This window comes from Amia ocellicauda, chromosome 4, assembly GCF_036373705.1.
Source record: "Amia ocellicauda isolate fAmiCal2 chromosome 4, fAmiCal2.hap1, whole genome shotgun sequence".
In the NCBI taxonomy this organism is placed as follows: Eukaryota; Metazoa; Chordata; class Actinopteri; order Amiiformes; family Amiidae; genus Amia; species Amia ocellicauda.
In genome coordinates, this window is record NC_089853.1 from 625,965 (window position 1) to 647,511 (window position 21,547).

The following is a 21,547-nucleotide window of genomic DNA, read 5'->3' on the forward strand; positions in this document are numbered from 1 at the left end:
AATAATAATAATAATGATACATGTAAAACCGCATTAAATACAAACCGTAAATAAGTCATAATAAATTATTCTTTAAAAACTGTAATATTATTAATATTATTAAAACACAGGCTTATAGACAACTAACAACATTTCGCTTTTAACTGAACCATCCAAGATGGGAGTGTTTTCACTATCTAAAAAAAATAATAATAAAAAAAAATGCATGTAGTCCTTTACAAACAACCCAAACACTTTAAAATATAAAACCAAACATCTCTATACATTTTAATCAGAATCAAAATAATGGTAGATATTCCAAACAACTTCCTAAAACATCTCTGACGGTAAGCTTAACTTCATAACCAACAGGGTGTTCAAACAAACATTTCTAACACGGCCATGTTACATGTCCCGACATGAGCCCCCGCAGTACACGAAACAGACTCACAGACTCACAACCCCACCCCCCAACAATTACCCAGCAACCCTCAGCGATACAAACAAACAAACAAAGCCCTTTTAAGACTTAAAGTTTGAAAGACATTACTTACCCTCACAGAATAATCTTTTCGTATGTTTTTCAGTCTCTTGAAAGGTGTTTGTTCTTGATGGTAAAACAAAACATGTTCTGGAAGTGGATGGCCTCTAGTTGTCTAGGACCACGTTTCTTAGTACTGTTAAAAAATGATACATTTTTAAAATCACTGTTGCACCCTCGAGCAAGGTACTCCACATAGATTGATCCAGTGAAAGACCCCGCTGTATAAATGGGGCCAAATAAGTGACAATAATGTAATTTAAGACAATTTAGTTCTTACGTGGTCTGCAGATCTCTCACATACACACAATTAAAGCTTACCTTCGTTAGTCACAGAGCCATTCCAAATTATTGCCACCGTGTTGGGTATTAAAGATTGTTGACTGTCTGTAACATAAGGTTACAGTGCTTAAAACAGAAGTTATAACCTTATTTACAAAATATGAGCATAATGCATGCTGCAACAATGAAAGGAATCTGAAGACTTACCGAAATATTTGTTCAAGTCGAAGTCCGTGATGCTGTTTCCTGCCATTGTAGATAATCAGCAAGCAGAGGTATTCACCTCAATCAGGTAGTGCTGATGCTGCTTCAGGATGGGACCCTAACCACATATTTATGCCTATGAATCTGCAGTGGTGGTCGTTTTTCTGGGGCTCCCCAGACTTTCAGACACCTTGGTTATATTAGAATAACCACACCCTCACAACCAATTAGCTCTCTCAGCGGCAAAATTCAAATGAATGCTAAGCTGTCGCCGCCAGGTCTCCACGGACCGGTAGCGCCTTTTGGTCATCAAAAAAAAAAAAAGATTTTATGGCAGCGACTTTTATCACTTTACTTAGATTGTTAAATTAAATTAATGAGGTATAAGGGGTTAAGAATGTAAGAAAATAATGTGGTATATTGTAACATTTGTAAACCAAGATAAGGGGCTGCTAAGAATTTGAATAATAGCTTAAGTTTAAATCTTATGAACATTTAAGACAGTTAGAAGACCTGACACCCTCACACTCTCCGGTAAGAACAAAGGCCTGCAGAACTAATCAGCGTGTGTGTAGGAAGTGGGGTGGCTAAGGGTGAGAGAAGGAGAGAAGGAGAGGGGGCTTCTTGGGGGATGAGGGCGATATGAGTGTACACTTCCGTCTGGATATGACGCAGGAATAATTAATCAGATGACGTCACAAGCCATAAAATATAAGACTTTCATCTTTAATATGAGGGGAGTTACATCCAAATTGGGTGAACAGTGTTGTGAGTGTTGTGTGTTGTAAATTGTGAGTTTCAATACTTGATTGCAAATCCTATCACCAGATGCTGGGTTTCTTCCCTGGTGATGCTCTGCCAGGCCTGTGCTGCAGCTGTCTTTAGTTCCTGCTTGTTCTTGGGGTGTTTTGCCTCCAGTTTTGCCTTCAGCAAGTGAAATGCTACTCTATTGGATTCAGGTCAGGTGATTGACTTGGCCATTGCAGAACATTCCACTTTTTCACCTTAAAAAGTTTTGGGTTGCTTTTGCAGTATGCTTCGGGTCATTGTCCATCTGCATTGTGAAGCGCTGTCCAATGATTTTTGGAGCATTTGGCTGAATCTGAGCAGATAATATAGCCCTAAACACTTCAGAATTCATCTTGCTGCTTTTGTCAGCAGTCACATCATCAATAAATACAGCCATACATGCCCATGCCATAACATGCTTCACAGATGAGGTGGTATGCTTGGGATCATGAGCAGTTCCTTCCCTTCTCCATACTCTTCTCTTCCCATCATTCTGGTACAAGTTGATCTTTGTCTCATCTGTCCATAGGATGTTGTTCCAGAACTGTACAGGGTTCTTTAGATGTTTTTTGGCAAACTCTAATCTGGTCTTCCTGTTTCCTGTTTCCATATTGTGGTAAACCCTCTGTATTTACTCTGGTGAAGTCTTCTCTTGATTGTTGACTTTGACACAGATACGCCTGCCTCCTGGAGGGTGTTCTTGATCTGGCCAGCTGTTGTGAAGGGGTTTTTCTTCACCAGGGAAAGAATTCTTCTGTCATCCACCACAGTTGTTGTCCGTGGTCTTCCGGGCCTTTTGGTGTTGCTGAGCTCACCAGTGCGTTCTTTCTTTTTAAGAATGTACCAAATAGTCAATTTGGCCACACCTAATGTTTTTACTCTCTCTCTGATTGGTTTGTTTTGATTTCTAAGGCAGAATGCCTCCAAGAACAAGCAGGAACTAAAGACAGCTGCAGTGCAGGCCTGGCAGAGCATCACCAGGGAAGAAACCCAGCATCTGGTGATGTCTATGGGTTCCAGACTTCAGGCAGTCATTAACTGCAAAGGATTTGCAACCAAGTATTGAAACTGACAATTTAATTCATGATTATGTTAGTTTGTCCAAATACTTTTGAGCCCCTAAAATCGAGGGTACCACATATAAAAATGGGTGTAATTATTATACTGTTGTTACGCCAGGAATAAGGGATCCAGGAGCGGGGCTTTAGACAGAGTCTGAGAACAGGCGAAAGGTCTGGGTCCGGCTAACACTGTTATCAAGGATATCCGAGAGGTGAGGTCAGTAAATGAGCAAGGGGTCAGGCGATCGGGGAAACAATGCTAGAGGGAAATATCCAGAAGGCTAGGTCGAGGTAGGGAAATCTGAGGTCAAAAACTGGAAACAAAAGGCTCGGCAATGCTGCAATGAAGGCAAGGCAAAACTTCACAGAGAATGTAACTAACAAAGGTGTACAAATACTAAAGGCAGGGTAGAGGTAACTGGAGACAGGTGTGAAATAATTGATAGAAAACTACTGGGAAATAATTCAATAATGAGAGGAAAGACAGGATTGAGAAGGATCGGAGATAGAACCTTGCATGTTGGTGGCCTCTGGTGTAGAATAGAGGATCAGTCACAGTGCTGGCTTGACAACCGTTCACCCAATTTGGATGTAACCGCCCTCAAATTCAAGGTGAAAGTCTACACTTCAAGCACATCTTCATTGTTTCCTTTCACATCCATTGTGGTGGCGTACAGAGCCAAAATGATGACAATTGTATCATTGTCCAAATATTTATGGACCTAACTGTAAAAGTGGACTATATTAAAAATATGTGGATTTTCTTTTTTATTTTGTAAATTTTTAAATAACTGGTTACAATATTTTGTATCCAGGAAACATACCTTTATAATTGTATCAACAAAAAATTAAGTGCAAAATGTTCACTGTTATTTTTCACAGCATGTTTTTATAACACAACCACGGACGTGGGTTCACTGGGTATGTTTTATTTTGTATTATTAATTTTAAAATGATTTTATGGTATCCAGGCTGTGGTCAAAGTAGCACAATAATGTAGACTACAGTGCTTTCAATATTTAAATAGCTTTTTAGTGCTGGTCATGGTAACTAATGCCCTTTTCTGAGTGGCTAAAAGCACAGTAAAAGCGCAGATTGAGCCCTATGAGCTGTGGGTCACCTCTCGTCCAGTTAGTGCTGAACCTCCCTATACAGCCTGCGGTGTCTAGAATGACAGGCGGATGGGATTGTGGGATCCTGGTCATACTTCCTCACCCTCCCAAAGTGTAGTGGCGGGGGACGAGATGCTTACTGAACACATTATAAATGCTTACTATAGTTATATAATGCCTTTTTAGTACAAAATATATTTGACAGTGAGAAACACTAAAACATATTTTTCTTACAGGTTTCTTTACTATTACTTCGTTCTTTGATACAATTCTAGCACTATTCTTTGGATCCTTTAAAGTAATAGTTGGTAAGTTGTCCAATGAACAATTAAAATTATTGTTATGAACTTAGTCTGGTGGTTCAGCACAAATATAACATTTCACATTTTTAATACTAAATGGTTGAGGCATATTTTCTAGTATAATTTCTTAAGCTCATCTGTTAATAATGAAAACACAACGGCCCTGATTTTCCCTCTGGGTGCTCTTTGCCCTTGTAATTTATTGAGTATGAGGCCACTTGCCCATAGTTTTCTCAGAGGGAAAATAAGAACCAAAATGTAAAACAAAATCCTCTATTTCTGCAATGGTCATCAACTATTTACTGATTTATATATGTTTGTTTTGTGTCTTTGCAGGTTACGTGGTGGGAATGTGTTTAGCATGTGTGTTATTAGCTACTGTTTCAGTCAAAATATTTAAGTGTTGTGGAACAGCCGGCCGTAAGTAGAGAGTTCTGAAATGTATCGTTTCCACGGTTAAATAACTACCACTAATTGAATTAATGTGCGATATTCCTTCATGAAATTTCACTGATTCATTAAAAAATGTATGTTAATATCTGAGAAACTATCTGGTTTTCCATGGGAAGGCCTTTATTAATGCCTAGTTGTTTCAGACAGCTGTGTTTGCTTTAGATGCAACAGTATATAATAAGCTAGTAAAAGCTGGGCTCTTGTAGTGCCACACTGGTATCATATCAATGATCTCATATAAAACAAAGCATCATGGTTAATTAAGAACCTCTTTCAGTCCTGAGTGAAACAACACTCAGCTGCAAAGGCAACATTATGTTTAATATTTAAAGTCAGTGTAATTGATAGACAATTGCTAATAAGCTCTTAATATTACATGATGTATTTAAAAAACATAAGCAGTGTGTTGGAAGTTTTGTTAGTAGCTGAACACACTGATCTGCAGCTTTGTAAGATCAGTTACTGAAGCAGTTTTAATACGATCATACAATAACATGTGGATTGTATTTGTCTTTGTATACAAATACATTTTCATTCACTAAAGAAGATCATTATTGATTTCTTTTCAGGAAACGTATTACAAATCTTAAAACACCATTGGACAATTGTACTGTCTGTCTGGTATGGTTGTCAAATTGTGCCTGATCAGTTTCTGTCACTGTGAACTGGTCTGACGGAGATGCTGTGGTGTTTGTGCGTTATTCTAATACATTACTTCACCTTAGTCAATTATTTTCTTTCAGCCTTTATTCAGAAAATTGCTTTCCTGATTCTTCTTATTCTTACAATCACATTGAGCTTACTTTACGTGGATGACACTGTGGAGAATGACAGAGGTATGTAGAGATATCTATTATCAGTGAGTCTGTTTTTCCTCTAAGAGCTACATTAGTAAGAACATTGGATTCCTACAAACATTTGTCTTATATTGCTAGGATCACACGTAAATACAGATAAAATGAAGCTCAGGCTACTGTACTTGTGGACTATCTACAGTGAGGGGAAAAAAGTATTTGATCCCCTGCTGATTTTGTATGTTTGCCCACTGACAAAGAAATGATCAGTCTATAATTTTAATGGTAGGTGTATTTTAACAGTGAGAGACAGAATAACAGCAAAAAAATCCAGAAAAACGCATTTCAAAAAAGTTATAAATTGATTTGCATGTTAATGAGGGAAAAAAGTATTTGATCCCCTATCAATCAGCAAGATTTCTGGCTCATTACCTGTATAAAAGACACCTGTCCACAGAAGCAATCAATCAATCAGATTCCAAACTGAGACCAAAGAGCTGTCCAAGGATGTCAGGGACAAGATTGTAGACCTACACAAGGCTGGAATGGGCTACAAGACCATCACCAAGCAGCTTGGTGAGAAGGTGACAACGTTGGTGCGATTATTCACAAATGGAAGGAACACAAAATAACTGTCAATCTCCCTCGGTCTGGGGCTCCATGCAAGATCTCACCTCGTGGAGTTTCAATGATCATGAGAACGGTGAGGAATCAGCCCAGAACTACACGGGAGGATCTTGTTTATGATCTCAAGGCAGCTGGGACCATAGTCACCAGGAAAACAATTGGTAACACACTACGCCGTGAAGGACTGAAATCCTGCAGCGCCCGCAAGGCCCCCTGCTCAAGAAAGCACATGTACAGGCCCGTCTGAAGTTTGCCAGTGAACATCTGAATGATTCAGAGGAGAACTGGGTGAAAGTGTTGTGGTCAGATGAGACCAAAATCGAGCTCTTTGGCATCAACTCAACTCACCGTGTTTTAAGGAGGAGGAATGACCCCAAGAACACCATCCCCACTGTCAAACATGGAGGTGGAAACATTATGCTTTGGGGGTGTTTTTCTGCTAAGGGGACAGGACAACTGCACCGCATCAAATGGACGATGGACGGGGCCATGTACCGTCAAATCTTGGGTGAGAACCTCCTTCCCTCAGCCAGGGCATTGAAAATGGGTTGTGGATGGGTATTCCAGCATGACAATGACCCAAAACACACAGCCAAGGCAACAAAGGAGTGGCTCAAGAAGAAGCACATTAAGGTCCTGGAGTGGCCTAGCCAGTCTCCAGACCTTAATCTCATGGAAAATCTGTGGAAGGAGCTGAAGGTTCGAGTTGCCAAACGTCAGCCTCGAAACCTTAATGACTTGGAGAGGATCTGCAAAGAGGAGTGGGACAAAATCCCTCCTGAGATGTGTGCAAACCTGGTGGCCAACTACAAGAAACGTCTGACCTCTGTGATTGCCAACAAGGGTTTTGCCACCAAGTACTAAGTCGAAGGGGTCAAATACTTATTTCACTCATTAACATCCAAATCAATTTGTAACTTTTTTGAAATGCGTTTTTCTGGATTTTTTTGTTGTTATTCTGTCTCTCACTGTTAAAATACACCTACCATTAAAATTATAGACTGATAATTTCTTTGTCAGTGGGCAAACATACAAAATCAGCAGGGGATCAAATACTTTTTTCCCTCACTGTATATGGAATATGGTGTCTGGAATACATACACACATAAACACATACATCCTGTCTGGAATACAGTCTGAGTGGCAGAGAACAGTTCAGAGGGAACCTGCCACTGTAGCCTTTATAAAGTGCATTACAAATGATCCATACATAGTCATTGACTGTCTTCCAGTGAGCAATAAAGGTCAGGTTTGAATTGCATTGCTGTGCTCATCTACATATTCCGTGTTTAAGTCCACCACACTACTTCACCTGCTCTTGTGATTTGAGGTTAGAGTTTGTAGTAAAGTGCCATTTTCGGTCAATCACTATATTCTTGTTTTAAATGTTCAGTGCCCAGCAGTCCCCTCTTCTGGGGTGTTCTACTATGCAGAACTTTTTTACAGAATAAAAACAGTTAATACTTACTCTTTATAATGTGCATTTGAATGTTATAATGTGTTTTGTGCTGAATGTGATTACAGGACGCCTTGGACGGATGTGTGAAATGGCATTTCTCTTTATTCTACTCAGCCCAGAGGCCTTTAAACATCTCAACATACCTGGTACAGTGTGTTTGTGTGCAAGCTTGTGTGCTGCCTGTGTGACCTAGGTTACCGTATTCTTACACTCCTAATAAAGTAAAAAAGACACCAGAAACATATACAAGCAGAATTGTTAGATTTTAATACTGCCAGCAATGCATTATACATTTCAACACTGATTTAAGCACAGCTGTGGTCTTTTTATCACAATAAATAATTAATGTTGTAAAAGTAGATCCTCAAAAGTATAATTAAACAAATGTAATAAGTGCACAATATCACTTGAGAAACAAAACCAGGTGACAAGATGAAAATATGAATGATAAAAACTGGAGTCTGTAACACAAGAACTCAGCATTAATACAGTATAACATGCTTAATATGCACAGATTGTATTCTGTACTTTGGTACTCTGGTTATTTGGTAGCATGTTTTAATAGAAAGCAGTAGAAGCAGCTGGAGATGAAAACCCAGTGTGGGTGAATGTCACATCACTAATGGGAAGAATGTATCCACCCCTGGGGCAGTTACATGGGCTTCTTTAATACTTTCAAATATGATCGAGATGCTGTTTGTGTTTAGTTCAGAAAACTAACAACTTCAGCAAAATACTCTGCATGAAGAACATTAAAGATACAACAAAAGAAAAGAATTGAGACCTAAAGAAACTCCCTTCTCTGTGCTTTCAGCTGTACCTCACACGCTCCTGTACATGTTTGGGGCCACAGCTGTGGCTGCAGTGAACGCCTGTGCTCTGGCAATAGAGCTCATCCTGAAAGCAGGTACTGTATACGCAAATATTTCATGGGTAATAATTGCAGCGAAAATTGCCAAATGACTACAGTCCTCGTGAAAATAAATCCTTGCATAATAATTTATAGTGCCACTGAATATAATTGGTTAAATATGGCACTTTGAAAGTAAACATTGCCAAAAGCCTCGTGCCTCTGTGGGAGGTGTAACCAAAGGAAAACAGTCCAGAGGCACCTGAGACACAATAAACCTGAATTATTAACACTACAAGTAACTGTCTACCATGTATAAAGTCAAGAAGTTTTCAAAGTTTTCTATTTAAAACAAAAAAGAGGTGAATTTTATTTACATCGATTTGGATTATTCCCCTCTATAACTGTGGACTAACCTACTATGGTGAATGCTACTTTATTTTTATTCTGTACATTACTTATTTTGTATGATTGTGTGCTTAATCATTCATTTGTAATGTACTGTAATGGATTTATATCCCTGTTATCTTGTTACTGATTGAAAAACTTATTCTACAAAACATAAATATATTTGGTGTAAAAAAACAAATTTTATGTTGATTTACTTTATTTTAGTCCATTTAAACTGTTAAAGGTTTATTTTATTTTTCATTTTGTTGTAGAATGTTGTACCTTGTAGCCAAATTCATTGAGAATGTCTGTGTTCATTTTGTAATTATTTCTTATTTTTCCTCATTTGTGTATGTAATATTGTTTGACCTTTGAACTGTAGGAAAAGAAAATCAACTGCGCATGAGCAGTATTGTTATGATCAATAGGGCAGTGTTTGCAGAAGTTAGACAGAAAAGAGAAGAGCGCATATAGTGCTGGAAGAAAAAAGTTTTTTTACTGTTCATTTAATTGTTTATTCAATCAGTCAGCGTAGTCAGTTTCGTTATTTATTTAGAATAGCGTATTGCATGCTATATGCTACATGACTGTGGAAGATTGAAGACTGTTAATAAATTGGTTATTCAGTGTTTTCATGATTCTGCTGAGGATTTGTGAGTAGCCTCCTGAAGCTAGCCTATCTCACATATCTCACATTTGAATACAAGGACACGCACACGTCATGACCTACATCTTGCACTACAATGATCTAAGTAGCAGTGAAAGGAAAATATTTTTTCTACTATCCTCTGTAAAACACTCTGTGGCTACCCTGCGAAGGGTGCTATACAAATAAAAGTTGATTAATATTTCTCATCTGTTCATCATTCATACTTAAACAGCTATTAATTTGTGACTTGGTGCAAGGGCAATGCTAAAACAATTTCAGCAAAGACTAGTTATAATTTATGATAGAATGACTCTGATAAAAGTGTCAAATCTGATTGTATTGGAAATTATCATTGAATGTTGAATCTGTGACTGATCTTCAATAACTGTTTCAGAAAATGGCCAGCGCTCTGTGAAGGATCTGCGTGTCGTGGTGTTTCCCTGTGAATCCATCTTTGTGGGCTGCTGGCTCCTTTTACAGATGTTTGCCAACTGTACGTATCTGATATGAGAGGCTTTCTCACTAAACTGAAATAAATTGGTAGGATTTCTAAATATTGTAACACTTGGGGGGTTTTCGGGTCACAGTGAGATGGGGACTCAACCCCCGTCTCCTGCACCACAATGCAGCAATCTTACCGCATCAGGCCTCCTAGTGAGGCTCGACATCGCTCCAATTGTCAATATATATCATTCAATGTCCCCACGTTACAACAACTCTTAAGATAAACAATTGTAATTTTGTCTTCATTATTAACAGCTAACCAACTAATTTGTAGGACAGAAAAGCAAGTGTTCTATATTACTTACCTCTGTTGCATATACTACATTAATGATAACTTTCAATTTGTACTTATTGCTTTCAGTTCAGATAAAGAAGGAACAAACGAGTAAGTATAATTTTAAAATATTTAATATTTCTCCCCTTCTAAATATAAAATTTAATTATTTGTATCCCTATGTCTATATAATATATAAAGTAGATCCATTGTAAAATGTTCAGAAAGCTTGATTCCTGATTTATAAGTGTTTTCTACACTAATACACTTTAACAATTGTCTGCCTTCTATTCAGCATTTTGGATCTAAAGTTCTTTCGTTCTCTTCAAATCTGTGGGAGTTTAGCTTCTTATTTATTTTTAATTGTTTTTGAATTAGGATACGAGGTTCACAAGCATAACCAGGAAGATTACCCCGGCAGGTGTGTTTTCTTTTCTACACAGTATAGTGTGTCAGAGTTTTGTGTTTTTATCTGGAGATCTTATTCTGGTTTCTAGTAGAAGAAGCATAAGATATTTGTTGGCTTTTTCCTTGTTTGAGCCACTACTTTGTCAGGACAGTCAATGAAGATTGATATGTTTCAAGACTTTCAAGACTGAATAAAAACCCACCTCTGTATTTGGCAATGTCTGTTGTGTAAATCATGCTTTTGTGTGTTGTACTGCAGACAGAGAACATCACCTATTGAATCAATGCAATTAAATCAACTCGATGAGAGGGAGCGACCGGACACCGATCACATGACTCGCTGACAGGGAGCTGGAGGGTCAGTTGGACTCTTGTCAAACACCCCCATCTGTAGAGGAACTGGTTTGCCGTTGGGATTGAGGAGGCTGCTCCAGCTCTGTGTTCAACAGTGTCCTTCTCTTACAAAGCAGCACAAGACCATTAGATATTCACTGGCCTCTGGTATTGAAATAGTTGCCCACAGTGATGGGGATCTCTTCCCATACATTCAGGGTGTGAGCCCTAGTGACATGTTAAAAGGATAAAATGTAGGAAGGAACCTCTGAAAGACATTCTGCTGGGAGTGTTTAATAGACTTGTATGCATTGTAAAAAAGTATAGGCTATGTCATGTTTTTTTGTTTTTTAATCTGCACACAAGCTTGTAAACCATACTCTGGATAGAGCTGTGACATGCACAAGTTCAAGCGTGTTACAGACAAATGCATAATGTCTTCCTATCCGCTATTTGACTAGTAGGTTTATAGCAAACATTGAGTATCAATGCTGTGGGGAAATGCCAGGGGCAGCAACCAGGAGGCAGGACAGCATTAACAGCAGGGACTGTTATATTATAAAGAACGACTGGACACCAACTGTATAGGTTGAACTGTATAGGAAGTTTTATTTGTCCCTGTTACCATTGCCAGAACATGGCGTCCCTTTTCCGTTGCATGCGTACACACACACGCCCCCAGCATCGTATCCTAGCAACCCAAGCACGACACTCATTCACACAGGAAGACTGAGAACAGAACACGGGACACTTAATAATAATATGCTTAATTACTGAACATAACAGGGACGAAAACACGGCTTCTTAAATTCAGCGGAGAATGAACTGTTCAGTGTTGGCTTTATCTGATCCTATGACCATCTAGGATTAGGATTACATAAACTGTTAGTATAGTTTAATATTGTGCCCTGGTTTAAGTATTGTGACGGTGTGAGGGGCACGGCCGGGGTCAGGGCGGATCTTTTAGTGGAGGAGACCACAAAACCTCTCCTCCAAGACTCCAAACCCCGGAAGCCAGCAGGGCTCCTGATGGCCATAGCCCCGCCCACCACTTCCTCTATGAAAGGAAACAGGAAACAGACCAGTGTGTGCATGCTTGGCTGGGGTAGCAAGCCAAGAATGTGAGCGTGAGTGTGTGCGTGAGCATTACGGATATTGATTATGAACTTGCCTTATCTCTTTTTTACTTCTGTCTGCCCGGTGTTTGGCTCTGCTGACCCGGGTGATTACAGTTGTTATTATTATTATTAGTGTTTGTTTTTCAGTTAGGGACTGTTTATATTTAGTTAGTGCTCAGACACAGCTAGGTTTCTGTTTTGTATGTTTTCACACTGCACCTGCCATTGAGGGCGTCAATAAACTATCAGCAAGCCTGTTTTGTACCCTCTGTCTGCCTCCCTACTGTGTGTTTCAAGACCAGACCCCGCCTACAAACAAGCGCTTTTTTTGTGACAGGCCACCCAATCTCTCACAGCATATATTGTATATTGGAAATAGTGCTAAAGTCACTACGAACCGCAGCTTATAATACCGCAATGTGATGTGTAAAGAGTCTTGCTTAAAACTGATTGGACAGCGTTCCGTCAGTATGTGAACAAAATATCTTGTTAATGTATATCTAACACAATACTGAAACACAATGCTATAATGAGTGAATGCTTCAATTGGATAATTACGTGTAAACTGATGTGTTATTGTGTTTGTTGTTTCTATGTGCAAATGGGTGCATTGTGTGTCATTCTGTTATAAAAGTGTCAGGAATATGAAACACTGGTCATGTGTGAGCTACTGCATGCCAGTATACATAGAGACAATGCTTAAGCTGTGAAGAGCAGATGATGGATAAATAACAGTTCCAGAGTGAGTGTTATAAGGCACAGTCACCATTGCTCTGTGTTCCCTCTGTTACAGATATACAGATTACCACTACTTTATTTTCTGCCCTGCGGAGTCTCCCTCTGAGACCCGTAATGGAACCATTGAGGTCCCTGTTTCATAACTGCATTGCATTGCAGTTAGAGAACCGATGGCAAACTGTGATCACAATATGGTTAGCTTCGAGGCATTCTTTAAAAAAACAAGGACCAAGTCTAAAACAATGGTGTACAATTTTAGAAAAGCAAACCTTGAAGGTATGAGGCGGCACTTAGAAGAGGTAGACTGGAGCACATTGGATACAGATTCTGAGAAAATGGATGGTTTTATTTTAGGAATATTCTACTTGAGGCTCAGGAGCAATTTGTATCAAAACTTAGCAAATTGAGGACCATAAAACATTGGCCAAAATGGTTTAATAGAAATATGCAAAAAAATATCAAGAGAAAGAAAATGTTGTATAGCGCATACAAAAGGGATGGGGGATGTGCCAACTGACTGGAAGACAGCAAATGTCATACCAATCCACAAGAAAGGGGACAAAACTGAGCCAGGAAATTACAGACCAATCATTACTCAGTTCTGTTAGTGCATGATGAACAGTTCGATTTTTGTCTCCTAAAATTATGACTTCTGTTTTGTCAGAATTAAGCATAAGAAATGTTTTTGTCAATCGACACCCTCTGTTTCCTGTACATCAACCAGTTCATAATCCATCTACTTACATTACTCTGAATGCCTACAGCTTCCAATTTGAGGATCAGTCTTTGGTGTGGAACCTTATCAAAAGCTTTTTGGAAATCTAAGTTTATCATATCATATGTTTTCACATGATCTACAGCTGCAGTTGCATGTTCAAAAAATTCTAATAGATTAGTAAGACATGATCTGCCTCATCTAAACCCATGTTGACTATCTCCAAGAATATGGTTTTCATTAAGATGCTCCTCTATTTTCTGTCTAATCATTTTTTCCAACATTTTATAGGTGATGCAGGTGAGACTGATTGGTCTGTAATTTCCTGGCTCAGTTTTGTCCCCTTTCTTGTGGATTGGTATGACATTTGCTGTCTTCCAGTCAGTTGGCACATCCCCTGTTCTAAGTGTCATTTGGAATATTTGAGTTAGCGGCCTATAAATAATTTCCCTCATTTCTTTAAGTACTGTTGGAAATATCCCATCTGGCCCAGGTGATTTGTTTGTTTTTTAATTCTGCTAGTCCCTTTAGTACCTCCTCCTCATTTATCCTGATCTCTCTTAGGGTTTGACTGGACTGATTGTTAACCTGTGGCATGTCATCTGTCTTTTCTTTTGTGAAAACCTCTGTGAAATACTCATTTAGAACATTTGCCACATCTTGTTCATTTTCCAAGATACTTCCATTTTTGTCCTTTATCTGTTTCACTTCCTCCTTTATTGACCTCTTGCTGTTGTAATATTGAAAAAAGCTGCATTAGTTTTAGCTCCAAGAGCTATGTTTCTTTCTATTTCCCTGATCCCTTTCTTAAGATCTCTTTGCAGCTCAACATATTCTATGTATCTTGTTTTGTCTCTATCCCTTTTGTATGCGCTATACAACATTTTCTTTGTCTTGATTTTTTTTTGCATACCTCTATTAAACCATTTTGGCCAATGTTTTTCGGTCCTCAATTTGCTAAGTTTTGGTACAAATTGCTCCTGAGCCTCAAGTAGTATATTCTTAAAATATAACCATCCATTTTCAACTGACTCTGTATCTAGTGTGCTCCAGTCTAACTCTTCTAAGTGCCCCCTCATTCCTTCAAGGTTTGCTTTTCTAAAATTGTAGACCATTGTTTTACTTGGTCCTTGTTTTTTGAAAGAATGCCTCAAAGCTAACCATATTGTAATCACAGTTTGCCATTGGTTCTCTAACTAGTGTCCCTCTGACTCTATCTTGGTCATTTGAAAATATCAAGTCAATACATGCACTCTCCCTGGTTGGTTCCCTGACAAATTGAGTTAGAAAGCAGTAATTTACCACCCTCTGGTGGTGGAACCGTAGCAGACAAACAGCTGGTCAGATTTGCGGCTCTGCACAGTCCTCTGCATATAGCACCTCAAAGCCTGGACAGGGCAAAGTGTGTACAGTCTGCAGTCCTTGTCCGATGTATGTGGAGGGAGATGGAAAGACTCCAGGACAACAGGTTGGTTTATATGGAACGCCGACACGACCTTGGGCAGGAAGCCCGGGTTTGTCCTGAGAGTGACTCTGTTGTTGCTTCCCGAGAAGATCAGACAGGCTTTATCCACAGACAAGGCGTGAATTTCACTAATTCTCCTTGCTGACATTATCGCTACAAGGAAAGCTACCTTGAGCGAGAGGAAGAGGAGCTCCATTGTGAAGATGGAGATGCACCGCTCAGTCCTTTCAGCAGTAATTCCAAGTCCCAGACTGGAATTGTGTCCTTTATTGGTGGTCTCAGGCGTCTCGCACCCTTCAGAAACTGGATTGCCAGGAAATGGGCTCCTGGAGAGACATTGTCAATTTTATCATGGCAAGCTGAGATAGCAGCCAGATAAACTTTCAGCGTGGAGGCAGATTTCCCATCTTCAAGCAACTGTTGCAGGAAGCACAGGATTGTCGATCTGGGGCATGACACCAGATCCACACGTTTCTCTATACACCAGTCCTGGAAGACTGACCACTTGTAAGTATATTGGGCCCTGGTGGAGGGGGCCCTGGTCGACTGCAGCGTTTCCACAATATTAACAGGCAGCCCCAGAGACATCAGGCGGTGCCTCTCAGGGCCAAACCCACAACTGCAGCTGTGCTGGGTTGGGGTGCCATAGCAGACCCTCTGCTTGAATCAGCAAAGCCTGTCGAAGCGTAAGCTGCCATGGGTCCGCGCTGATTATCTGCACCGGCGTCGCAAACCACAATTGTCTCGGCCACTGTGGGGCGATCAAGAGAACTTGAGCTCCTTCCTGGCGAATCCTCTCCAGTGTCAGTGGAAGAAGTGGCAATGGGGGGAAGGCATATAGCAGTTCCTGCGGCCATGGAAGAGCAATGGAATCCACCCCCAGGGGGCCGCCTCCCATCTCAAGGGAGAACCACAGAGGAGAGTGGGTCATCACCTGTGTAGCGAAGAGGTTGACCCGAGCTCGTCCCAGCCTCTGCCAGATCTGTTACACCACCTGAGGATTCAATCTCCACTCCGAGCTGTCCGGACCTCCCCTGGAGAGAATGTCCACCTCTGTATTGGACACACCCGGCAGGTGTATTGCCCGTATGGAGCGGAGATTGTCTTGCACCCACAGGAGAAGTCTGCACGCCACACGATGTAGTCTGGAGAAGTGTAGGCCTCCCTGGGTGGTTGATGTAGGCCACCACTGATGTGTTGTCTGTGTGGGACTCCGGTAGAATGTAGAGCATAAAAGTTGACACATGATTTACATGTACTCCTGTGTTTGTGATTTCAGATGAGTGACAGAGTGTTTATATGCAAAGGAAAATAAACCCCTTTAAAACCCAAGCATGCCTGAAAGTCGCCATTATTGTTAAGGTGTGCAACATCTGTCCGAACCAGGACGTGTCTGTCTGCCAGACCATGGTGAAAGTGGTGCAGTGCCTGTCGCACCGCTTGCAGCTCCTGTACGTTGATGTGTGCGGCTGACCAGGGGCCGCTCCACATTCCTTGGACTCCCATCCCTTTCCAGATAGCACCCCAGCCTGTTCCGGAGGTGTCTGTGGTGATGACTTCCTGTCTGTGCGGGCATCCGAGGGGGGAGCAGAGGTGCAGATTGTTCCGATATCTCCACCAGGACAGTGCCTGCCAGCACGCTGAGGTCACTGTCAGTGGGTGGTGTTTGTGTCTCGCTGGGTGTAGCTTGTGGGCGTTTACCCAGCGATGTAGAGGACGCATTGTCCTGAGTCCGAGGGAAAGGATTTTTAAGGCGGCTGCCAACAGTCGCAACATTACTTTTGAAAGTAATTAGTCTAGCCTAGAGTGTCTAGCCTCTTCTGTATTGCATGAGGCAAGACTTCAGTGACTAACAGGAGGACAAGTATTGCTACGGAGTCAAACAGCATTCCCGAGAACACCACCGAATGCGTGGATTTGAGAGAGCTCTGCTCCGTGTGAACTGAAAACCATGACCTCTGTCATGTGTTCCTCCGCCTGTATCCTGGAGTCTGTGCAATTGGCCAGTCATCCAGGTTGTTCTGATCCCCTATGACCTGAGGGGGCCAGGACTGAATCCAAGCGTCCATGCAGGGCACCAGTGAGAGGCTGAACTGCAGCACGCAGAATTTGTACACTTGGTCCTGAAAAGCGAAGCGTAGATATATTCTGTGCATTGGAAGGATGGGGACATGGAAGTAGGTGTCCCTGACATGAACCAGTTGCCCAGTCAGACTGACTGGAGGATACACTGTGCAGTCATCATGTATCTGATCTCTTCCCTGTGTCTGCAAGTCAAGCACACACCTCCAATTCTGAAAGCGAATCATATCCTCAGAGGGCGGGACGGATGCTTACGGACACGTCTAGCACCAGCAAGTTAACCGTCCACAAAACACGGACGTGTCTGGACGCATCCCGACGCTTAGCCAGTGGAAACACCCGTTAAACCGCCCGGGGGCGTCCGCCAGTGGAAACGGGGCATCAGTCCACCTGTTGTGTTGTACAGCTTATTTCTCTTGCATTACTGCAATCTCCTGAGCCAGAGTTCTTGCCCTTCTGGGCATCCGACAGTAGTGGTCAGCACTCCTCTGAGAAGGGCCAGAGTGGAAACGGAGGTCGTATCCATGGCTCATTGTCTTCTGTCTCTGGGGACATTCTCCCTGCAGTTTAGCCAGGGGGGTTGCAGGGCTAGCCTCTACCATTAGGTTTCAAGCTGAAAAGTCTATTTTTACCCTTGGCCTGTGTCTGGCCTCTGGTATGCTGGTAACTTTTTTTTTTTTTTTAACCACTGTATGCCCTGAGGGTAGGGCCAGTGGCGCGACCAGGGCTGTCTTCTTGGCTGTTTCCTTTGCCCTTTGCCCGAAAGTTTGACAAGGTGTAATTGATACATTGAGGAGGATGGATATCTCCTCCTGTAAGGGCAGGTGATGGAGGCCTTCCATCAGTCCTGTACCAATTTCCTCTCGTTCAGATCACATTTGGTGCTGGGTGGCCATAGCTACTGTCCAAACTCTCCCACTTGACGTTTGAAGCAGCAGTGTTTGAACTCATTCTCCTCCTCCCTCGCCCGAGGGGGCGCAAACCCCTGTCTCCTCCTAGGGGGAGACCAGTGTATTTGCCATGGCGGAGTGTGTCTGGGGGAGAATTAGAGAATGTGAGTGCCTGCTCGCTGGCGATCACCATCTTGGGGAGAGTCTCTCCGGGGAGTGCCTGCATAGCGGGGGGGGTGAAGCCAATTGCTCTCTAGCTGGGACGATGACAGCCCAAAAAGGAGCTAAAATCCTCTTCTCCCAGCTCCTCACAACAGATCATGGGTCTGTGTGCAGGTTCATATCCACCTCCGGGGTGATATTGATGTGTCGATGTCGAGAATGGAGCTTTCGACGTGAGGTAGGGAGGGAAGCACAATCCGTAGATCGAGTCTCCTGAGAGACACTCTCCCTCCCTGAATAGCTTGATGGGGAGTAGGTGAGATCCATGGATCAAGTCTCAGGCAAGACACTCTCCTCTCCCAGTGTCGAATTTGATATAGGATAAAGGAGGCGTGATCCGAAGATCGAGTCTCAGTGAGACACTCTCTCTGTTGACGGATGTCGATATCAATGTGTCGACGTCAATGGACGTCGAGGTCGATATCGATGTGTCGATTGATCTCAAAGTCGTCCATGTTGAGTGCAGGGATCTGCAGTGTCTGTCCTTATACTCCTGGCATTGAGGTACAAACATTTCAGGACTTTCCTACTAGCAGTTTCCCTTTGTTTTCTTTCCTTAGTGGAACATCTCCCAGTGACCTGCCCCCCTGTTCCCTAGTTTAAAAGATTCTCAATTACTCTGCACATACGCTCTCCCAATGCATTAGTCCAATGTGGACCATGACCAGTGGATTCCCCCCGGCTTTGGCCAGTAGCCCGTCTACTAGTTTAGGGAGATCTGCAACCTGAGCACCAGACAGCCAAGATACCATGAGTGTCTCCTTATCACTAGAACACACTGTGTAATCTCCTACTATAACTACCTCCCTGTTCTGGGGGGGAGTGGGCACCATGGTGCTCTGGTGCTCAACTGCCCCCCCATCACCCTCTGAGCCATCACTGTCCAACTCGGTGTCCAGCAGTTGGAACCTGTTGGGCATTTCCAGCTCTTGGGGCATCTAGGGGTTGTGCGCACCCTTTTCTGTGATTACAACCTACTGTAACCCAGCAGTTCTGTACACTTTCCTGCTCTACGGTCTCAACTCTCCTAGGTTTTGGCGTGCACACTATCTCTCTCATGGGCTGATTGACCAATTCTTCTATATCACTAATACAGCGCAGATCAACAAGCTGACCCTCATGATCACGAACCTTGATCTCAGGATTTCAACCTGTCGACAACGTTCACAAATGAAACCTTCTTGGATGAGTTCATCCAGGAAGACAATCATTCTGCAAACCTGACACTGTAGTGGCCACATGCTTCTAAATGTTAGTTTTTTTTTTTTTTTTCGTTTTTTTTTTCCCAAGTCTCTTAAAGTCCTAGTCAACTACTTAACTTTTTGTCACAGAGAAACAGCGCAGCTCTTTCTCAACAGCTGCTTTAAGTACCTTTTGTCTACCTGCCCCCAATTCACACCTAACTGGCCCCAGCTGGCTCCTCCTGCAACAGAATTCCTGCTAGTCCTAGACAAAATCTCCCTTCTACAACCTGTTTACTTTCACCAACTCAGCAGCTGAACTGAATTGACTTCAATTTAGGCAAACTACAGACAATGCTAACTTCAATTAAGGCAAACTTAAAACAAAATGAGCAATGCTAAGACTGGTCTGAAACTAGTCAAACAACAAGATGGCTGCCTCTCACCTGTACTCTCCTGTGTCTGTCTGTGGCAACTTGTAAATACTTCTATTTTGTAATAGTTCCTAGATTCCTAGATATCATCATGATATTGACAAAACAACCTAGATGTGTCAATATTTGACGATCCTTTACAAAGTTGTTCAAGCTCTGTTCAGTTCCTTAGGGAGCATTGATAGACAGCAATCTTCAAGTCATGACACAGATGTTCAGTTGGATTTAGGTCTAGGTTCTGACTGGGCCACTTGAGGACCTTTACCTCTGTCTTCCTTATCTGCTCCAGTGTAGTTCTGGCTGTGTGCTTTGGTCCTTAGTGAACTTGGTTGGTCACAGTTTCAGCTTTTTTGCAGAGGGATGCAATTTTTCCTCAAGGACTTTTCTGTACTTTGCTCCATGAATTACCCTTATATCCTGACAAGTGCTCTTTTGAAAGCTCCTTGGTGCTTTGAAATGGAATGAACTGAATTAAAATGTGTGACAAGGAACCTACAGGAACTGCTGAATTGATCCTGAAATCTTGTGAATCACTACAATTTAACACAGGTGCAGGCTACTAAACTTGATATGTGATTTTGAAGATTTTTTAGGATTTACTATTACAAGGAGAGTGGACATGTATCCAACCAAGCAATTTCAGTTTTTATTTTTAATTAATTATCTACAATATTGTGTTCACTTGGAAGTTGTGGGGTGGAATGTGTATTTTAATTCCAGGCTATAAGGCAATAAAAGGTGAAGGGGGTGTAGACTTTCTATAGGCACTATATAGGTTCACAGAATATGAATACAAAAAACAACCCGTCCCTTTAAGACTGTAAAATAGTGCCTGGTAAAAGTTCATAAAAACACTTAATCCCACAACACAGCAACCACATAAGGATGGGTCTTCCCAGGATTATTACATCATCCTCAGCAGAAGAACCATGTTTTAATGTGAGATAGAGAAGTCCCATTGAGAATCACACCCCCACCCAATCATATGATGATGAAAACAAACAATAACATTTCAGCTGGCTCAAGATACCCAGTTGATAGATTGAACTAGTTTAAAATGAAACTAGCAATAAGTGGATCTATAAACGCATACAGAGACTGATACACATCAAAGTATATGTGTGACTGTGGGATAATTATACAAATCAAAGTAGCATTTCATCCTAATATGTATTTTATGGTTAGTTTGTCTGAATTCAGACTAAGTGTGACCTCATCTCTCCCTCCCTCAACAAAGGTGAATGCAGACCTGTTAATTGAACAGCTTCGTCAATCTATTGGGCCAAATATGAAACATCGGGGGACAGCATGGTGGTGTGGTAGTTAGTGCTGCTGCCTCACAGCTCCATTGGTCCTGGGTTCAAGTCCTGGCTCGGGGTGTCTGTCTGTGTGGAGTTTGCATGTTCTCCCTGTGTCCGCATGGGTTTTCTCCAGGCACTCTGGTTTCCTTCCAAAGACATGCAGGTTAGGTGAATTGGCCATGATAAATTGCCCTGTATGTCTCTGTGTTGTGCAGTGATGGCCTTGTGTCCTGTCCTGGGTGTATTCCTGCCTTGCTCCCTATGCCTGCAGGGTCAGCAGTTTAAAAAACAGATGGATAAAACATCAGTGAAGGTGTAACTTTACTATCTTAACTTCAAACAACAACATCAAAACACAACTCTCTGGCTCAATGAAAACAGGACCTGTGG

The 21,547-nt window shown here is 41.6% G+C and overlaps 1 protein-coding gene across 5 annotated transcripts in view; it reads left to right on the forward strand.

Annotated features, from left to right (window-relative positions):
• LOC136747517 (V-set domain-containing T-cell activation inhibitor 1) overlaps positions 1-12,398 on the forward strand; it is a 38,985-nt gene extending 26,587 nt beyond the window's left edge. For 2 of the 5 annotated variants that reach the window (XM_066700384.1, XM_066700388.1), the window contains 10 exons: positions 3,739-3,777; positions 4,205-4,276; positions 4,607-4,690; positions 5,467-5,559; positions 7,669-7,749; positions 8,418-8,510; positions 9,887-9,985; positions 10,358-10,381; positions 10,649-10,691; positions 10,938-12,398. In XM_066700384.1, the coding sequence (XP_066556481.1) occupies positions 3,739-3,777; positions 4,205-4,276; positions 4,607-4,690; positions 5,467-5,559; positions 7,669-7,749; positions 8,418-8,510; positions 9,887-9,985; positions 10,358-10,381; positions 10,649-10,691; positions 10,938-11,022 (713 nt within the window). In that variant the 3' untranslated portion in view covers positions 11,023-12,398. The remainder of the gene's footprint in view (positions 1-3,738; positions 3,778-4,204; positions 4,277-4,606; positions 4,691-5,466; positions 5,560-7,668; positions 7,750-8,417; positions 8,511-9,886; positions 9,986-10,357; positions 10,382-10,648; positions 10,692-10,937) is intronic. The other 3 variants (XM_066700387.1, XM_066700386.1, XM_066700385.1) reach the window with 3 other exon arrangements.
• The last annotated feature ends 9,149 nt before the right edge of the window (positions 12,399-21,547 follow it).